The sequence below is a fragment of the Pseudopipra pipra genome, chromosome 4 (genome assembly GCF_036250125.1).
Source record: "Pseudopipra pipra isolate bDixPip1 chromosome 4, bDixPip1.hap1, whole genome shotgun sequence".
Taxonomy (NCBI): Eukaryota; Metazoa; Chordata; class Aves; order Passeriformes; family Pipridae; genus Pseudopipra; species Pseudopipra pipra.
In genome coordinates, this window is record NC_087552.1 from 49,117,681 (window position 1) to 49,137,434 (window position 19,754).

General features: G+C 36.3%; 1 protein-coding gene across 8 annotated transcripts in view; it reads right to left on the reverse strand.

Annotated features, from left to right (window-relative positions):
• The window catches only part of DCUN1D4 (defective in cullin neddylation 1 domain containing 4), a 40,721-nt gene that overhangs the window by 5,354 nt on the left and 15,613 nt on the right, over positions 1–19,754 (reverse strand). For 3 of the 8 annotated variants that reach the window (XM_064653981.1, XM_064653973.1, XM_064653978.1), the window contains 6 exons: positions 19,110–19,139; positions 17,673–17,787; positions 8,037–8,128; positions 5,710–5,780; positions 4,062–4,153; positions 3,103–3,211 (listed from right to left, as the gene is read on the reverse strand). In XM_064653981.1, the coding sequence (XP_064510051.1) occupies positions 3,103–3,211; positions 4,062–4,153; positions 5,710–5,780; positions 8,037–8,128; positions 17,673–17,743 (435 nt within the window). In that variant the 5' untranslated portion in view covers positions 17,744–17,787; positions 19,110–19,139. The remainder of the gene's footprint in view (positions 1–3,102; positions 3,212–4,061; positions 4,154–5,709; positions 5,781–8,036; positions 8,129–17,672; positions 17,788–19,109; positions 19,140–19,754) is intronic. The other 5 variants (XM_064653977.1, XM_064653972.1, XM_064653976.1 and 2 more) reach the window with 2 other exon arrangements.

A 19,754-nucleotide genomic window follows, 5' to 3' on the forward strand; every position in this document is an offset into this window, starting at 1 on the left:
ATACACTCCCGTTTCTGACTTCAGACCTCACCAGAAAGCAATGGTCATTAGATCCACACTCATATTTGTACATAGGCCTCTGCACAGCCACACATCTCAAAATAGCATTGCTGTATGTATTTTCCACAGTATTATTACAGCTACATGGACTGTCAATAGATAGTCAGTGCTACTTGACAGTTGCCTAAGTATGCAAGAGTAAGCCAAGGAGGATGTTTATTCTGTTATTCTAAGGAGGATGTTTATTCTGTTATTCTGACTGCATGAAATTCACATGAAATTAATTATCAAATGAGAAGAACATAATACACATTGAGGCTCCTCTCAGAACTGTCCCAGTTTTAGTTCAACATAGCAGTAGTACATTAAGGCTTAGGTAATTTGTTTCTGCTAAGAAAAATCAATAGCATCTGTACCCAACAGGTTTGTTACATCTAATCAGTGGCAAAGTTAATATATTTGATAACACAACTTCTGCACATCTCAAAAGTAACATGTGTACACCTAAGATTCAATTTTGTTATTTTAAGTAGTTTATCCATCTTCATTTGTTGTCTTGAAATTAAACAAATTTTGGTGAGAGATAGGATGTAACCCCCTGCCCTTTTATTCCTCGATTATAGCACTGATCTACAAATCAGAAGTTAAGGAAATTGCAAAAAAATAAAGTTCCATATTAGCGCTACTGAAGACCCCGATTTCTCTATATGTACACTCATGATTGCAGACTGCAAAGTCTAAATTACCAAAAAAACAGGGATATCACAGAATGGGTAACTGGAAGGGATCACAGTGGGTAATCTAGCCCAACCTCCTTGCTCAGCAGGGCCATGCTAGAGCACACTGCATTGCATCCAGAGGGTTCTTGAATATCACCACTGAAGGAGATTCCCCAGCCACTCTGGGCAACCTGTTCCAGTTCTCAGTTACCCACACAGTAAAGAAGTTCTTTCTCATGTTCAGGTGGAACTTCCTGTGCATCAGTTTCTGCCCATTGCTTCATGTCCTACTGTTTTGGCTCCACTGAGAACACCCTGGCTCCATCCTCTTGACACCCTCCCTTCAGATACTGATAGACATTGATGAGGTCCCCTCTCAGTCATCTCTTCTCAAGCCTGAACAGGCCCAGCTCCCTCAGTCTGTCTTTTTACGAGAGATGGTCCAGTCCCTTAACTACCTTTGTGACTCTCCACTGGACCCACTCCAGGAGCTTCATGTTTCCCCTGTCCTGAGAAGTCCAGAACTGGACACAGCACTCCAGGGTGTGGCCTCACTAGGGTTGAGTAGAGGGCCAGGATTACCTCCCTTGACCTCCTGACAAAGCTCTTCCTAATGTATCCCAGGATCCCATTGGCCTTCTTGGCCACAAGAGCACACTGCTGGCTCATGGACAGCTTGTAGTCCACCAGGACACATCCCATATAGAGACATTCAAGATACTGAGAGTGTCAGACAACAGAACATTAAAAGAGAGAGAGAGAGCTACCCAAGACAAAGGAAATTGAGCCCTATGCCTAACCTGTACAAATGCAGCTGTATGTATTCTAGAATACACATCTTTATTAAAAAAAAAAAACAAGCTCAAATCAAAACTGACTTGTCTTTTATCATGTAAGAAGGATGTGGTAGAGCAAGATCCCAGTTCTCAGACAACAAATGAATGCTTTAGCCACAAGGTCTCATTTCATACAAAACACTCCTCAATTCTTAAACTGTGTAGACAGAATTTAATGCATATTTGTTTCGAAAAAAAAAGTGGGGAGACCAACAACTCTGAAAACCTGAGAAGCTGTTTTACATTCTGGGCACTAAATCCAAGAGGGACTTGGAGAAAAAAAAATAAATTCCAGGATGAACAAAGTTTTTCAATTAGTAACAAAGCTGAAAAACAAACCTGCAAAGGCATTTTTGTATTATGACATGAAACCACAGAATCTGTGTCTCAACATTTAAATTCTTTTTCAAGATTGCTACCATCGGCTTGGTACTTCTTGAAAAAAACTCACCCATTATTCTCCTTTTAAGTTTCTGCACTTACTTTTGACAGGCCATTGGCTGGCACAGGTTTGCTCTCTATCCCAAATATTTCATCAGTATCTTGTACTTCTTTGGCAATGCCTTTGCCTTTTACATTGAGCAAAACTGGCAGAATCCATCTTCATACAGCGAAGGAAGAATTAAGAGGTTGATACACCTTTTTTTTTCCTCTCATGCTAACATCATGCATTTTCTCACATTCAGCTCTAAGTTTCCTTGTCTAAAAGTGAACTACTGTAAATCTCTGCATGCTGACATGCAGAAAACACTGCTATATCAAAAATCTGAGCTGCTTAGGACAGACTTTATCAGAACTGCTATCACTTCGATTTCGTCTTAATTTTCCTATGCTCCTTTTTTTTGCTGTATATTTTCTTGATACACTTAGTTCTTTTGCACTGAAGTTTGAGCTTCAGTTTTGCCTTTTTATGTAAAATCTTCTGTACATTCCATCATGGTAGCAAGATGGATGTACAAATTCTATTTCAAAATGTTAATTTAGAAAATTAAAGTTCTCTTACTGCTTTCTTTAAGTAGGAATAGTCTTACATCTACTATGGGTTCCATTACAGGTACAATTTTATCATTGTATACATATTTTATAATGTTTTTCTAAAAACATTTATAATGTTTTTACATTGTACCATACCCAGCTTTTATCATGTTAGCCATTTTTACCACCTACTGAAATGCCTGATGTGTCTTCCTGTTTCACCAAATTCAAAGTGCAAGAGGAAAAAACACAGTAATCATAAAGCCAGAGGGAGTAAGGGGCAAAGCTCCAATGTGCAACTGAATCAGGCCTAAATGGCTTCCCTAAAGTCATAAAATAGCTTGAAGCAGAGACATAACAAAACACGTCACTAAACCACTAAACATCACACATCCTATATAGGTTTCTTTTTCAGTTATGGCATCTTGCATGTTCCATTTTAGAACACAACAGTTCCATTTGTCAGAAGCTATCTTGAGTGTTACCTTAAGAGAAACATACTTAGAAGTGTACAGTCTTTCAACTATTATTTATGAAAGTAAAGGTTTTAATTTCAGATGCACAGTACTTACCCGTGCAAAGTCAAATGCATATCTATAAATAAGTTTAAAATTGGCAGGCTCATTTAATAAAGATCTCAAGTAATCCAGAGAATTTCTCAATTTTTCTGTAGTATCACATCTACAAGACAAACACAAAGTGAATTTAGAGTCTGAATTCTTATATGGATGTCTGATGTCTTAGGAAACAATCTCTAACATATCCCCACCAACCTGTTCAAAACACATCACTCTGTACAGAGGCACATTTATGAGTTTGCATACAATGACTTAATAAACCCACAGAGTGAAACAAAGCAGCAAAGTCTTACACCGGGACTCTGATAAAAAATTGACTGGTTTTGTAGAAAATGCACTCTCCAATAGATTAAACTAAGAGCTTGTCTAAGCATGGCAAACAACCAGCAAACCACAGCAGTGAAAAAATTCTTCTATAGTCTTGCTGAAACTATAGAACTTCCTACACAGGTTTTTTTTTTTCCAGTCTGTTCTGGAAGATAAATCAAAACACAGTTCTTTGTTTCCTCTAATTCTCTATGAAACATGTGATTATTCAGCTACATTTATTTTAATTATGCCATGAAGATAAGCTCTCAACTTGAGAAAGCAACTCTTAGAAAGAACACTGCAGAGTTACAGAAAGAGTTTGTATTATTCATCATTTTAAGCCACTATAAAACACACAATATCTAAAAGACAGGTCCAATCCAGTGACATTGGAGAAGAAACAGCACTGAACCTCATGACATTTCTGTATCCTTGAGATTGCAGACATTTTAATCCAACTGTATTTAAATGTGTTTCAAGTTGTCTCTAAGTGACTATATCACCATAAATCAGACCAAAAATATGACTTCTACTCCACAGCAGAGCTCTCTAATGTTTTGACTCATAACACCTACAGCAAAGTGTTTTTTTCTAAAAGCCTGTGTTTACTATAACAAACCTAAGAGAATTTTCAAAGCACTTACTGTAATGATGTCATTCCTTTTAACCATTCTTGTAATGTAAAGTAGCCCATGTTTTGTGCATCCAACTTCCATGCTAGCACGAGCATAACTACCTGAGTTAGAAAGAAAAAAACAGAGGCTGAAAAGAGTTAACAAAAACTACATTTTTTAAATAATCACTTTTTATTAGGCTAAAAATGCTTTACTTGTATAAATGGGAAGTTCAGATTTTTGCTACACTACTTTAGAAGTTAAAAAACCCCTGAAAGTGACAAACCTGCACATAATCCAAAATAAGAGAAGGTAACGGTGCAAATATGTAAACATCCACCTGAGTTACCAGTAGGGATTTCAAGCGAGCTTGTACAGTCATTTAGTGACCAATACAGTGGGGAAGATGAGTTGGTGCAAAAAGTACAGAAAAGGTTTCCCAAAACAACTACAGAATTTCAGTACCAATTTGAAAAGTTACATCCGACATTTGTTAAACTTTCATCTGGATGAACATCAGTTGCAATCCACAAGCTCTGAAATCCAAGTATTCTAAAGCTAATAATGATCCCACAACACAAGCAGATGTTAAGTAAAGCCAGGTGAACTAACATTAACGCACATCAAAACAGAAGCTGATACATAAATACTGCAGTTTTGCCCAAAAGGAAACAGTCTTTTTACATCGCACACAGAAGACCAAAGCAATAAAGATTTTAGATAAAGTGATATCATAAGATTATTATTATCTTACTCATGAAGTTAAGAAGCCACTTTTGACAATACAATAAAATCTTGCAGGGCAACTGACCCTGCAGACTGGAAGAAAAAAAATAATCAAGTAATTTAAATTTGCAACTCAGTCATTAACTAGCTAACGTTAGTGCAGTAGCTCTATACGGTTTTTAACACAAAATCAGAATACCAGCTTATATACTCAAATGTCAGGATAAATCACAACATTTATTATAGTAATAAACACTGAAATTAGCAAATTACATTTAATTTGTCCTGTAAATCTTTCAAAGCCACAATTCTCATTTTACTTAGAAGATGCTTCATGAATTCTACATAAGATGGGACTTGCAAATACATTTAAAGAGCAAAAATTAGGCACTATGAAAAAGCCTGTGAGACGCACAACTATTCTTTTTTAGATTTTATTTACTTATATAAATATACACACATATAAAATATATGTATGTAATTATGTATATTCAATATTTGTGTTTTGAAATGGTATAATGGGACTGCCCCTAATGCTCACAATATTTGAAATCCCTTTCTCTCCTAGAAAATCCAAAGAAAATATGACTTGTTGTTTTGCAGTTGCTGTACTAAACCTTGAATGTTAACTCATGGATTCAGAAAAGACAACCATCAGCTTTCTTTTTTTTTTCCTTAATCCTTTCTCTGGGGGGAACAGGGGAGTGGTGGTGGTAAAGTGAAAGTGGCAGCAAAGACAAATCAAGGTTTTATAGGTTGATAGTTTGTGGTTTAAATAAAGGCAAGTTGTTCCCAAACGTGTTTCCAAACTTCCCTTGTTTGTATTTCTTGAATTTCTTTAAAAACTCAAGATTTTTTTAATTCTTGATGGAAAAATAAGAGCTATAAGACTGGATCATGTATAGTAGATTAGGTATCTTTTAAACGGACTCTGAATGGACTCTGAACTTACATTTTCTGGTTCAACTCCAATGTCTTCACAAAATTTCTCCATACCTTCTGGCCCTACAATGTCATCAGTGCCTGCAAACAAAATGCATTTTACTTATCTTTAAAAATTAAAATAGGGTGACATTTACTGACAGGAGAAATGCAATCACACAGCACAACTTAACTTTCATACAGTTTGTTTGTTCTGACATGCAATAAATATTTCCACACTTACTATCAGACTTGGATACACTTAAACCTTTATCTCACCTTTGGAAACAGGGAAACTGTAAACACTTTATATTCCTGACAATTATTCTACAATTATTCTGATATAATCTTGGAAGTGTAAATTAATAAGATTTTTAATAATGTACTTAAGACTAGTAAAACATGCATATAATATTACCACACTTAAATAAGTGGACAATGGTTAGTGAAACTAATTTCTTGGCTTGAATCTCTTATTTTATCATAAGATCATATCACATAAAAACATGATGTATAGCTATACAGGATACAGGACACTGTCATTCCCAAAATCTCATTCCTTATGGTCTCATATAGTATCTTTATATAATGTTATCTAGAAAAAACAGCCCAAACCAAAAAATGCATGCTCCTGTTTATTCATATTGCTATACCATGGCCACACACTATCTGAATAACAGTAACTGCAGCAGGAAGACAAATTACACCTATTTCTTTGCATACTTAAAAGGAAAAAATAATAATAAAAGAAAAATATAAATGCTACTAAAATGCATTACTAATAAAACTTGCTCTTAAATCAAGATACTTGTCATTTTCATAATACTCCTGAAAAAATTATACAGGCATTAAGAATTGTCCTGTGCAATTTTACTTTCAAATACATTTTATTTGAACGTTTTGTTAGAATTTTTACTCATGGTAAAAGAGTTCATTTGAAAAAAAAAATTACAAGCTGAAATGCCTACTTTCATCCAATATAAAGATCACATGTGCGAGAAAAAGAGGCTTTATAAAGGGAAGATCAATCTGTGTTTTATTATTAGGTGACCCACTATTCTAGAAATAACAAGGTTTAATTATATCTTTTCCCATCTTCTCATGACAGCCTCTCAGTTCTCAGAGTGTACACAAGTCTTTTTAAAGACTCATTCTGTAATGCAAAAACACACCAAGGGGAGAAAAACAAATGCAGTGTCAACCGTCTGCATACATAAAGGAGAAGACTCATGAAGCAAGAACACGAGAGATTATTCCTTGAAAATTCAGTTTTTAGAATGTTACTCAGTACTGTAAACAGAATCGTACTCTCCACTTTTCTCTGTTTTATCTTGGTGTGTGCATCCAATGGAAACCCCAAAGTTCTTTCACATACAGCCTTCCTTTCATCCTTTCTTTCCATGAAAGTCTTGACAAAAATGAGTCATGCCTGTTGCTAGAGCGAAAAAATAAATCAAGCTGGTCAGAAAGGCAGAGAATCTAACAGGTTAGATTTGGCTTGAATTTGTCTGAATCTCCTCTCACAGACTGTCACAGACAAGTGAGATCTCAAAGTATTTAATTTCATTTATATAATTTTATTAGAAGAAAAAAAATGCTTTATTACACAGATTAAGTCACTCTTCATTATGCTTAAGAAGCAGACAAAACAGAACAAGCTGTGAGCCACATTATCCAAGACTGCACCAGAAAACTGCAAGATGATGTTATTTTTTTTGTTAAACAACTGTTTCACTTCCTTTAGGTCTTTAAAGTCATAAGATCATTTTCCCCCACACTTCAAGTTCTCCCTTTCAGAAAAACACATGTAAAAAAACGAATACAACAACCAACTTCACTATTAATGGATCACCTTTTGTAACTACAGATAACAATTAACAATCCTAGAAGTAATGCCAGGAGAAAGTCCCTCATAAGGGCACAAATAAATAATTCAGCCTACCTTCCCTATATATTGTGAGGGAAAACTCTGTGATAAAACTACTATGGGATACTTGAATTCATTCATTTTTTGCTTGAAACTCTAAGCAAATTCAGCAGGAACAAAACATGTTAATACCTCCCTCACCTTTTGTTTTTTTAATTAAAGACACACAACTTCACCTGAAGCATAACTCTGAAGCATAATTCTATTTAGCACTAACATGGCACCTTCTGTATTTTTTTATAGAATAGAGATAGACAAAATTGCACCTTGAACTCTTCAGCTTCACACTGCACAGAATATAAGAAAAGTTTCTTTCAGACTTTTACAAAAAAGCCTCTATATTCAGTCTTTGGAAAGCTCAGTTAATGCAATTTTTGCATTCCAATATAAATTAATTTTTTATTAGTAGGAAATTTAAATTTCACACTTACCTGCATATTCATAGAACCATTCTAAGCATCTCTTACTTGAAAAAACTTCTTCCTCTGCTTTTATTCTAGTCGAATCATATTTTCTATACATACTTAGAGAAAAAAGAGAAATAAGTAATTAATTCATCAACTTTTCTTTAAAGCAGTCTTTTAGACAATAGCACTGTAAGCAGAAATGTTTTTCCTTTAATGAATCAGTTTACTCAACATTTGCCCTCATATCCAGTCACCTGGATAACAGAATAAGAATCACTGACCCTAAATACTGTGTGTGCTCAGTCTGTCACAATTCAACTGATTTATAACATTATCCACATACATGACCTTCCCCTACAACAAATATAGGTTAGCTCAAATTCAACCTCAAACTGTTCTGTGTAAGTTCAAGTAAGGCTTGTACCTCACACCATCAGTTACCACAATGAACTGATGGGCTGCAACCTAGCTGTGGGTTTAAAGCCAGAATAATTCCATGTCACAGCCAACACAGTCCTACCTCTAGATGCATACACACTTTGTGCACTTTGAATTATTAACTAAAGAGAACTGTGCTCTTTTTGCCACCTCAAAAAGTCCTATAAAAGGCATAAAGGCCAACACAGACATGACTCACATTTATTCTAAAGCCAGGAAGATGGTAACACAAAAGGACCAGAGAGAAAAGGTTCCAAATCCTCAGTGACAATAACTCAAGGAACCTCATTCATCACGAGGTAAAGAGTCATCTGAAAAGCTAGCCCCTAGAGATTGCCAGCAGGGCTCTTCTCCTTTGACAAAAAGCATAAGGAATTTTAACTACGCTAAGGAAATGAATTTAACATCTGAAACACCTGAAGCACAGAAGCCATGGCAGAAGTTGGTAAGTTACTCTACCCTGTTTAGACTTTTCTGAAACAGAGACCATATCATTTGTGCCTGCTAGAGGAAAGAGACTCAGCAGTCCAAGTAGTTGTCCATTAGTGTATATGCATTCTCTGACCCACTTCCACCACTCTGCAGCAGCTTGGGCTGAAAGGCTGAAAAGAGCAACAAATAAATGGCTTAGTCTAGAGGAGGTAGCCAAGAACAGCTCTGTAAGTGTTCCAAGCATGCAGACCTTCCTCTTATAATATCAAAGCCTGCTGGGGAAGGACACCAAAGTGGATGATTGGTCCAAGGAGAATCCTGAAACTCCTTGATGAAATTAATTTGGACTTGATTTCACCACTGTTTTGTCCTTCAAGAAAGACATGTAAAAGACATCTAGACTCATGAGCCTAGAGTACATTGATCCCACTACCTTCCACCTAGCTCAGCTATCAGCTGTGAGGAACTGTAGCTAGAAGTCAATGGCACACAGATCATCCTAGCAGGAATTCAAAGAACTATTTCATGTTTATTGCCATAGTTCCTTTAATGCAGCTTACCTCAAGAAAAGTAATAGTAGTCAGTACAAAATTATAAACTGCTAAGTGGAAAACAAACACAAATGAGGCTCTTAGGAAATTTCAAGATGGAAAGAAAAACTGACACTGTACTGAAACACACTGATCTGCAACCAACTGGAATACCATATAGAAATGCCAGCAATACAAGTATCAAACACATATATTAATATATGAACAATTTTAGGATGGGTTATTTTCATTTTGAAATCACTTTTTTTCCATTTGAATTACCTACTTTGTATAGGTCTTACTGCAGTTGCAAAGGGAAAAGGCTGACAGCACTGTCCACTAAGTAAAGAACTAATCCAGAAGGTTTAAGTCTGAGTTGGAACAATTTTATTTTTTTTTAACAGGTCTGATAACATTTTCATTCTTGCAGAATGATGATTATGAAAGACCTATCCAATAAATTTTCACCTATTCTGAATTCAGAGGAATCAAAAAAGTACCTTAAGACAAAGAAAGGAGGCATTCTGTCACTTCAGCAAAAGTCTGATTATTCATTATCCTCTTTTTTGTCACAAACAAACATGACAAACACCAACTACAATACCAAGCTGGAAATTGTAGCAGGAGTTAGTCAACATCTTATTCTATTCTATTTATTCAAGTCTGTAAGAGCACTGCTGGGAACAAGGACACGCAAAGCTAATGTGGTTCCAAAGACAGATATTCTTCACAACACTTAAGGTTTTTTCTTGCGAAGGGATGATAACTAATTGCCTTGCACTGCTTGTTCATGTTCACCAACACATTAAGCTGTCAGTATGTGAACAGTGGTTTTGAGAAAGAACCCTCAAGAAACAGATCGACAGAGCTGTAGGTCATCCAGGTATTAAGGAAAAAAAGGATTCCTGCATCTACAAATAGCAGAGCTGAATACTGTAAACTGAAACGAGACACCAATGACAGCAGTATGTGTAATAGGAACAGTAAGTGAGAACAGAAAAAAACAGTCCTTTTTACACATTCTCTTCATCTGTGCATAGCAAGTTTTCAGACGACTTTACGAGACTGAAAGTCATTTATTGTGTTTAAGGCTAAGGTCATAGTTTAGGAACTTCAGGAAACACCAATATTCATTAAGTCCATGTGCCCAAAATCTCACCAAGTAACTCCAGTGAAAGCTCTCTAGTCTCAAACTTATGACTGTGCAAGAAGCTCAACATCTGACCAGTAGAGTTGGATTTTTGAGAAACCAGAACTGATTACAGATCTTCCAGCCTGTGGTGGATAACTCAGAAAGGATATAATCTTGAGCTATAATCTTGAGCTATCCCAGTCTCTGCCACAAACTAATTAGCCAGACACTCATTAAAAGTGCAGGTGACACTGCATAACACTTGTAACGAAAACAGACTATGCATGGCCAGAAGTATAAAACCATGCAACAAAAATGGCTGATGAATCTCAGATGCCTTGGATGCCCCAACACAGATTACATATTCTACAAGACAAGGATCACTTGAAAAAAAAGAGTATGACAAAAATAAGTGACACCAATACCAACCCAGTATTAGTGATCTCTCGTGTATGATGATGAATCCTTTTCTCTCCCTGCTTACTCTAAACATGAAATGAGCTTCTTGCCCCAGTCTAGCCAAGCCAGCTAGTTCTACTAGCAATCTCTTAAATGCCTGGTAAAGCAAGAAGAGCACAGAGATTCAAACAAGTCAGCAGACAAGTATCTGAGATTACAGCACAGCCTAGGAGAACTCAGTTCAATTATCACAGCAAGCCCAACACGGCAGCACAGGGTAAAAGTGTTTCCACAGACTATGTCCACTGAACTATCATTAATACAGATAGTGTTAACTATCGTTAATACAGATTTGATTGTCTCAAGAACCATATGGGCAGAAGAGAAAAACACAAATTGCCAGGCACATCAGGCATCCATTTTGTATCTTACAATATTTCTCATCTCTTTGGAATTTCACATACTCCAAGATTATGTGCCTTGTCTTTGTTCTAAGGACAGTACCTCTTGCTATGCAGACAAATACAAACTGCCAGAGTGCATAGGGTAGATATCTGAATACTTTGGGAGCACCAAACATCTCCTGAATAGATCCAAGTTTCAAACAGCAAGTCCTCAATGGCTTACAGCTTCCTCAAGATGCCCAGCACTAGTACCTTCAAAGAGATGCACAACCATTATGTCAACCAAGTTCTTCTTGAAAATTTGCTTCCACAAAAGAACACACTGCTCAGAATTGAAGGAAAAAAAAGAAAAAAGGAAAAAAAAAGGGGGCAGGGGAGGGTAGGGTGGTTGGGACGGGACGGGGGAAGTGAAAACCCCAAGGATACCTTCCATAAAGGAAGGGCAAATGAATATTTGGTACTTTTGCTACCAGAATTTGTACCACTGTCAGAGAATGCTGACACTGAAACAGGACTGCTAAAGGACATTTTCTTCATCATCAGAGTTAGAAAGGGGCATGCACAACTATTTCCCAGAGTACCTACTATACGTGTCACTACTGGACAATAGCAAACTACGAGCCTTTGCATTTAGAATTACCCTTCCATTTCTGAACCATGACATGCTATGCATCAAGAACAGCAAGGAAAAACAAAGAAGCATTACCTTTGGGTAAAGACTATATATTTACCTCTCAGATGAAACACACATGCAGCTACAATAATTCAGAAAAATCTTCATTTGAAAAAAATTAGTTTTTATTAGTTTAGCATGACAGTGTGTAAGAAAAGTGACAGCAGACTTCAAAAAGCATTTCTTTATATTTTAACAAATATCCCTGTAAGGAGCATTTAGCTTTTTCTTTTTTATTATCTCTTTCTAACAGCCATTTTGCCAACTAAAGAGAGGAAAGAATATGGGACAAGGTATGGAAAAAGCAACATGAGATGACCTGTCTAAATTTTATAAAAGTGGTACCAGTTACTTAACCACATCTAAATGAAATAATTTTCTCAGAGATACTTGCATTTCCATCATGACCTAATAGCTGACTCATAACACCCACGTTTAAACTTATATTTAAAATATTCCTATGAGCTAGGGAATTGTAATATACCGGCAATAAAGATGAGACAAATGTTGCTTATAAGTGGAAGTGCGATAGGTCAATATCAACAAAACAAAATTTAAAACTGAGTGTCTAGGCGTTTCATGTTTCTTTAAATACAAAGTCATCCGTATCTTTTGCAGATTATTTTCCTCCCTTCCTAACTGATTTGCTAGGAAAGCAAAAGCATGAAAATTCTATCCAGCTATTATTGTGGGGTAACTAGGCAAGTCATCGTAAGAGTACATGGTTGCTACAAGGAAAAAGAACAAAGTAAGGGTAATTCTCTTCAACCTACTGCAGTCTTCAAAGCTGGGTTATCTACTCCTGCTCTGAGCATGTTTAAACTATGCTGGAATTTGTTGGACTTCCACCCACAGCCCCTCCCACCGCAGCACCTCTGGGCTGGGTAGTTCCAGAATACTCAAACTAAGATCAGCGAAAACACGGTCATACAAAACATTCTCTTCATGGTGAAAGCTGGTAACAGCTCAGTGAAGGGGAGTAAATAAAAAGAAAAAAAAAGAAGAAAAAAAGCTACAGTTGATTATAGTGAGTCAAAAGTTAACCTCTCATGAAGATTTACAAGCTGGTCATTGCAGATGGACAGTGTTTACTGAATAAAACATTGAGAAATTTACCAACAGAAGCTTTGTTCCTAACAACCACAACTCACTCAAAACTTTTGCCTGATTTCATTTGTGCTTTTTACTGAACAACAAATTGCTTTCAGATTATTTGTATCTTGAAACACGCAAACTATTGATTGAAGAAGATGCCCTATACTACTTCCATTAATTCTAATTAATTAATTTAAATTTTTGGCTGAGAATTTTCACTAATGCAGCACAATGAAAGTATTTTTAATAAAGCCTTTACCTATTCACTCACAATTATGATTCTAGCAATAGTTTCATATAAGCTGTAGTAGAAACAAAGGAGTGGGAGAAGAGATATTTTACAATTGGCGATGCGTGACAAAGACTGTTTAAAGTAACCTCAGGACCAATTTACTTGACTGTCAAGTTTTATGAATGAATATGCCTTATCTCTCTCTATTTAAAGACTTACAATCATAACTAAAACGTTAAATAAACGTTTGGAACTTCATCAGGCTTACTTAATGAGCAGTACGTGTAACAATGCACATGCTGATAGTCACATGTCTGGTTTAACTGCAGTTCACTGAAAAGGTATAGAAAAAGGAAAAATTACACTTGTGTGTACTTAAAAATCGGTACTTCAAAGAAGATCCAGACATCTATGACAGCTGGTAACAAGGGCTGTTTGCACGGGGCAGGACCAAGCCAGTCAGTAAACAACAGAACAAAAACAAATCAACTCTCAACACTGAAGGTTTTGAAAAATTCCGAGGTTAGCAAACCCCATGTTAAAAATATTTTCAAAAATTACATTTTCCCACTATAGAGTATGGAGCTTATTATTCAAAAATGAAAATCTATTTTTCATGTTAATAGGCCCTTATGTGGTTCCTACACACATCCAAGATAAATTGAACTCTAGATCTAATTGTTTGAAAACATAAATTTCAGGGAAGCAGATAAATATTCCTAGTTTTCATCCTCCTAAGGTGACAATATCCATTAATGTATGATTTTTGCCCCCTCAGCATGATTCCAGAGAAAGGAGAAATTATTTTTTAAACAAGACTGTCAGAAAAAGAAGACATTCCATTATGTAGCTCATTTTTCCCTAAGGAAGAAGACGATATTTGTGTAACAGATACACATCATTAGACAATTAGACAGAGAGGACTATATTTTTACCTAGCAAGTATCTTTACATGAATCTTGCTTTATCTTTCTGAAGACCCTTAACACAGTGATGGAAAAGCAATGTATAGAAAACATAATTTTAACCTCAATTTGAGAATACTCTATATTGTGACAGTTTTAAGTACAATGAAGTCAAGACTGTGATGCTGAGATGAAAATACAAATTAAGTCTTCAAGTCATTATGTTCTGGTTAGCATGTGCTAAACTGTTTACTTCCAACAGCTATTCTTGAAGCCAGGAAAAATCTTGCTGTGATCCATAAATTAAAACACTGAGTTCTTTTCATTATACATCATCTGGTATAAAAATTCCCTCCCACTGAAACACTGCATTCATGCATGGTTCAAGGTGACACTGTGACCATTAATTAAGAGAATTCAAGCTCTTATACAACAGTAGGATGCTAAAGAACATGTTTGGAATCTTCCATAATCAGTCCGTACACAAGATCAGCATTTCCAAATAACTTCACTAACAACTAGATTTGTTCTACGAATGTTTTTCCTCACTTGCCAGTCATTATTCCACTAATCCTTCCACAATGAGGCTGTATTCCTAACAGTCTGGAACTAAGGGTATAAGATAGGTTTAAGTTTATGACTTTAAGAGTCTTTAGAAATCATCTTCTCCTTCAGCAGAGTCCTGCTGAAAGAAACTTTCTGGAAAGAATACATATCTCAAAAATACTATCAGAATTGAAGAGATTATAGGAAAGAACCACAAATAGTGAAGACTGAAAATATCACCCAACAAAACACTCCACGTAAGGATTAAAAAAATACATTATTTTATGGACAAACCAGAAGCAATCATCACCATTCAGTCTGAGCTGTGGTAACACCATTAATGATGACACTCCTTTGAAAATCTTCAGACTACTACCTAATATTTTTGCACTGAGAACAAACAGGAGACTTACAATTACTGAATTTATTTGTTAATGTTGACTGTATAAGTATGCCACTGTAACTGAGAAACATACAAAACTTATATCATTCCATTAAATGTCTGAGGTGACAAAGAGGAGGCAACAAATCACCTCTGTTAGGAAGTAGTCTCTTTTGGAGGGGACACGTACTTTTTCAGACACTGACTACCTTTCTTCGCTTAATACCAAATTCACACAGACTAATGTCCCTTGAATGCTTATCCTGAGTTACTAGTATGCAGCTTCTAGGAAGTCTGTCTCTGAAACAGAAACAATAGGAAAAAAAACTGGGCCTAGAAGCCCCTTATCCCATAAACTGGCATTCCACTATCCAACTGTTTTTATGGTATACAGCATTCTCTGCACACAATGTAAGCAGAAATGGCTTTGCAAGTAACTAGGTCTGCTACAACACATTGCTGTAGAGTTTCCTGATTTCAGATTGATTTCTGCTTGACAAAATGAGATGTCTGATCCAAAGACCAAATGTGACAGGCATGAACTACATCTGACAAAACAAGCATGGAAGTAGGAAACAGCGTGCTCTTTGTCTAGCCCGTTCACAGAAGGTTACAGGGGCATAAATCCTTCCTTGAAAGAAAACAGAGCTTCAAGACTGGTCTGAATGCCCAGCAAATAATTTCATATTGCCAGTCATGCTGAAATAAAGTGTTTTCTTGAAGACCAAAAAAAAAAAGAAACTTATGCACTAGGAAGGCAGAAAAAGCCCAAAAACCTTTAGAAGACGGAAGTCAGATAAAAATTGGAACCACACTTAGAGAAAGATATTCCCCTGTGGTCCATAACTAGCAGATCTGGCTTCACCACTAATTCTAAAAGCAGGTTGAGTCTTCCTTTTAATAAAGCTTTACATGGCAGTAGAATGAAGACTAGATCCATCAGTTATAAACTGAAAGACAGATACAAAAAAATCCTTCAAATAATGCTTTCAACAAGCTCTTAAAAACTATTAAATAGTTAGATAGTACTGATAGAGCAGGAAATCAGTTTGTTATAATTTTCTTATATATTTACACAAAATCAGTATCTCTCACAGACAGGTTTACTTTCCGAGGGGGTTGGGTTGCTTTTTTCTATAATGAGTGTCTTGGCTAAGGCAGGTAGAGTTCAGTTTTGTGAACCTCTCTACCTACATTCTAGAAATATTCTGTCCTCATATCACTTCCACATTTTATGCGCATCTTTGAATAAGCTGTAATGTCTTCTATTAATTATTTAGCTTTTATATTTCACTATTTCTGAAAAGCAACAAAAAATATTAAGAACATGAACTGCTTTTTTGTTCCAGCAAGTGTTACAATGCAATGAAAGGGAGTTGAAATCTTTCTTCTGCATCAACAGATCATTTAATAAATTCCAGTGCAATTACAGTTGTGCAACCCTATTAAACACAATGGAGTTACAGAGGCATAACCAGAGGCTTAATTTGGCTACCAGCATTTTTCTTACTCATGTTGGAGAATGAAAAGGAAAGCACCCAGCCTGATTTCAGGCTGACAGTTAGGAGAAAAATGCATCTCTTTACCTCCCTGAAGGTACTCACTATGGAAGCATGTGTTTTCTGAGTGACTGGTAACACATGAATGTGATCAAGCTCAAATTCCACTGACTGATGCAGTGGTAATCAAACTTTCTGGCTGTCTACGCCACTTTTCAACATCAGGACAGTCCTGCACACATCATGCAGGAGTGTACAGTTCTGTACTCCAAGTTCTGAATTCAGTGCACATAAATAGCAATTATCTTACACACAAGGAGCACATTCAATGGTTTCTGAATGACTGAGACTGACTGAACGTACTACACATACTGGAAATCCAACAACTGCAGAAGCCTCAGCTATCAACACCTATGCCAAAAGAATACACTGCTCGTGCACACAGTTATAATCCACTTGGTTTCTGTTCTGCAGTGGGAAGCTGAGCAGCACTACCTCAATCACCACTGCACCACTGGCTATCACCTTATCTGGGCAATTTTCACCTTTTCCTTACATGATCAGTATCAAATCACAACATGACAGGGAGAGACTAGCAGGATCTCAAGTAAAAGCTGAGTGGACTACAACTACATTAATGTTTCTGAGAGGCTTGAGACTGAGAACGGCCAATCCAGATCTTATGCATGTATATGGGAAGATGTTACTGTATCTTCTAATTGTTCTTGAACAAACAAGTATGTATTTTGACATCTGGCAAGTAGAGCAAGGATAGTTCCCTACATGCTTGTTGTACAACTAGAGAAAGGTGAGATGCAAACTGAATCTATATATGCTTATCAATACCCCCCCAGTTCAATTACCAGCTATGGTTCCACATTGAGAAACCAAGCAAATTTCAGCATCATTTCCATCAGTATTTAAAAACATGATTATATCAGCTATTTAACTTTAGATATTCCATCAGTCTTAGCTCATGGTAATATGACATACCCATCATGTCTACTTTTCTTAGCAGATAAATCATCTCCTGCTGCAGGTCTCCTCTTTTTCCTTGGAGGCATCACTTTACTAAAGCAGTCTGATGAACTGCAAGACCGGAGACTTCCTACAGAGGGAATTAAAAACACCAGTACAAACAAATGAAACTGTTGCAGGCCAGTTAAACTGCATCCACTAATAGGCATATTACAAGGGGAAGGGAAGGAAGGAAATTAGTGGATTTAAAAATTACAAAAGAAACGGTCTCCTTTCAACAGCAAAATCCATCTCACTTTACATGGTATTCTATGACCAGATTTCCATCAAGGTCAAAAGTACTACACCAAAATGTACAGTAGTGCTAGTGTTACTTCAGTCTAACAGCAGTCAAGAACTGAAACTATCCTGAAGAAGTATTTAAGTCCGCAAAAAGTCATCCTTATTTTTAGTCATTTATTCAAATCAGAACTTCTAAGAGTTGATCATTACCTTTTGAAATACAGATATGACTCAAAAAGTAGAGCACCTACCTCTAGAAAACAGAACCCTTTCCTTTTCAAGGCCCAGGCTTTTTTGTGACAGAGAGCAAAAGGTAGGAAAGGTTTTGTTTCTCTGTGGTGAGGATTTTTTTTCAGGTTTTTCAGGGAGGTGGGGGGTGTGTGTTTTTTTGTTTTGCAGGGAGTGAAAGAGACATTCAGAAACGACTAGAGGAAAAAATAAGTGTCTGGTTGTATCACTTGCACTGGATAACTCCCAAAGAATGAGGGTCCCCAAGTAGGAAAGAGCCAATTGAAGACACTGATGCCAATCAAGTGGCAGTCTTTCCATCCCCTTCTCTCAGCTACATACTCCCATGTCTCTGGTAACTATTCATTGTGCCTATCCAGCTCACCAAACCTGTTGATAATTAACCCAAGAAAAAAAGAATAACAATTTTCTGTACATTAGCACAAGAAAGAGCAGAGGACCAGCCCTTTTGACCACAGCAAGTCATTCAATTGCCTTTGCTGCCTCATGAAAACAGTAGGCTAATACTTCAGGCAAAATTTTGTCCTAATTTCACATACTGAAGGCCACACTGACACCTGAGAAAGGTGTGTGTAAGAGCAACTCAAAGAGCTATCAAAGCTCTAAGTGTAGCTCTAAGTGTTACGCGAAGAATTTTAAAAGAAAAGGAAGAGAGAGGAGAGGTATAAATATCCAGACACAAAGTGATGCCAAAGACTTGCCAGAAAATATTAAGAACTCCAGCATGCCTAACCTACCTTCTCTTTGCCACAACAGCATCCAAGTTTAGCTATGCTTTATTACGATGCCCACAAAATCTTTTATCTTAAATTATAGCACAGAAACAAGCAATAAAACTTTGACTACTTTTTGACATCAAGGGAGCAGACTGACACCAGAGGCCCAATTCCCAACAAATACTAATGGCAATCTTTTGCTTACCTATTCTTCGTATCTTTGAAAGGCTCTCTCCTGTTATAGGAGAAACACATGTAAGGAACCTTAGAGCCTCACAGGCTTTACTACATGTACGTTATTTTAAACATGCATCGAAACTCTTATACATTAGAAAGTATGGATTTTTAGGCAAGATGTTCAAACCAGTTTTTACACCAAGATGAACTAATTTAGTTTCAACTAATAAAGCTTTTGCACTAAGTATGCCTTGTTTGGTTTTATCTTTATATTCATTTCTATTAAGAAATTTCTAGTTCAAGAAATACTCTTTCCAATTCAAAAATGCTTCCTATATATTCCTTGGGATTTTCTTTTTACCCTGAAGCTCCCTCCCCAGCATTCTCCCAGGAAAGTATGGCCATACCTACACTAACTTTCAGAAACAGAATTTTAAGAGTATTGTAAATTCAAATTACAATTTAACTAGTTATCAAAAAAACTTTTAAGTATTACACTCCACAGATTATTATCACACGAAAAAATCATAATGGTTGTGTCAGAAGCACTGTCCAGAATGCATTACAAATGGAAATTAACAACAATAATATTTTCTTCTCACCAATATATTTCAAACAGTTAAGCCAGAGACTATAAAAACGTCACAGTACACCCAATGTATTTTACTACAGA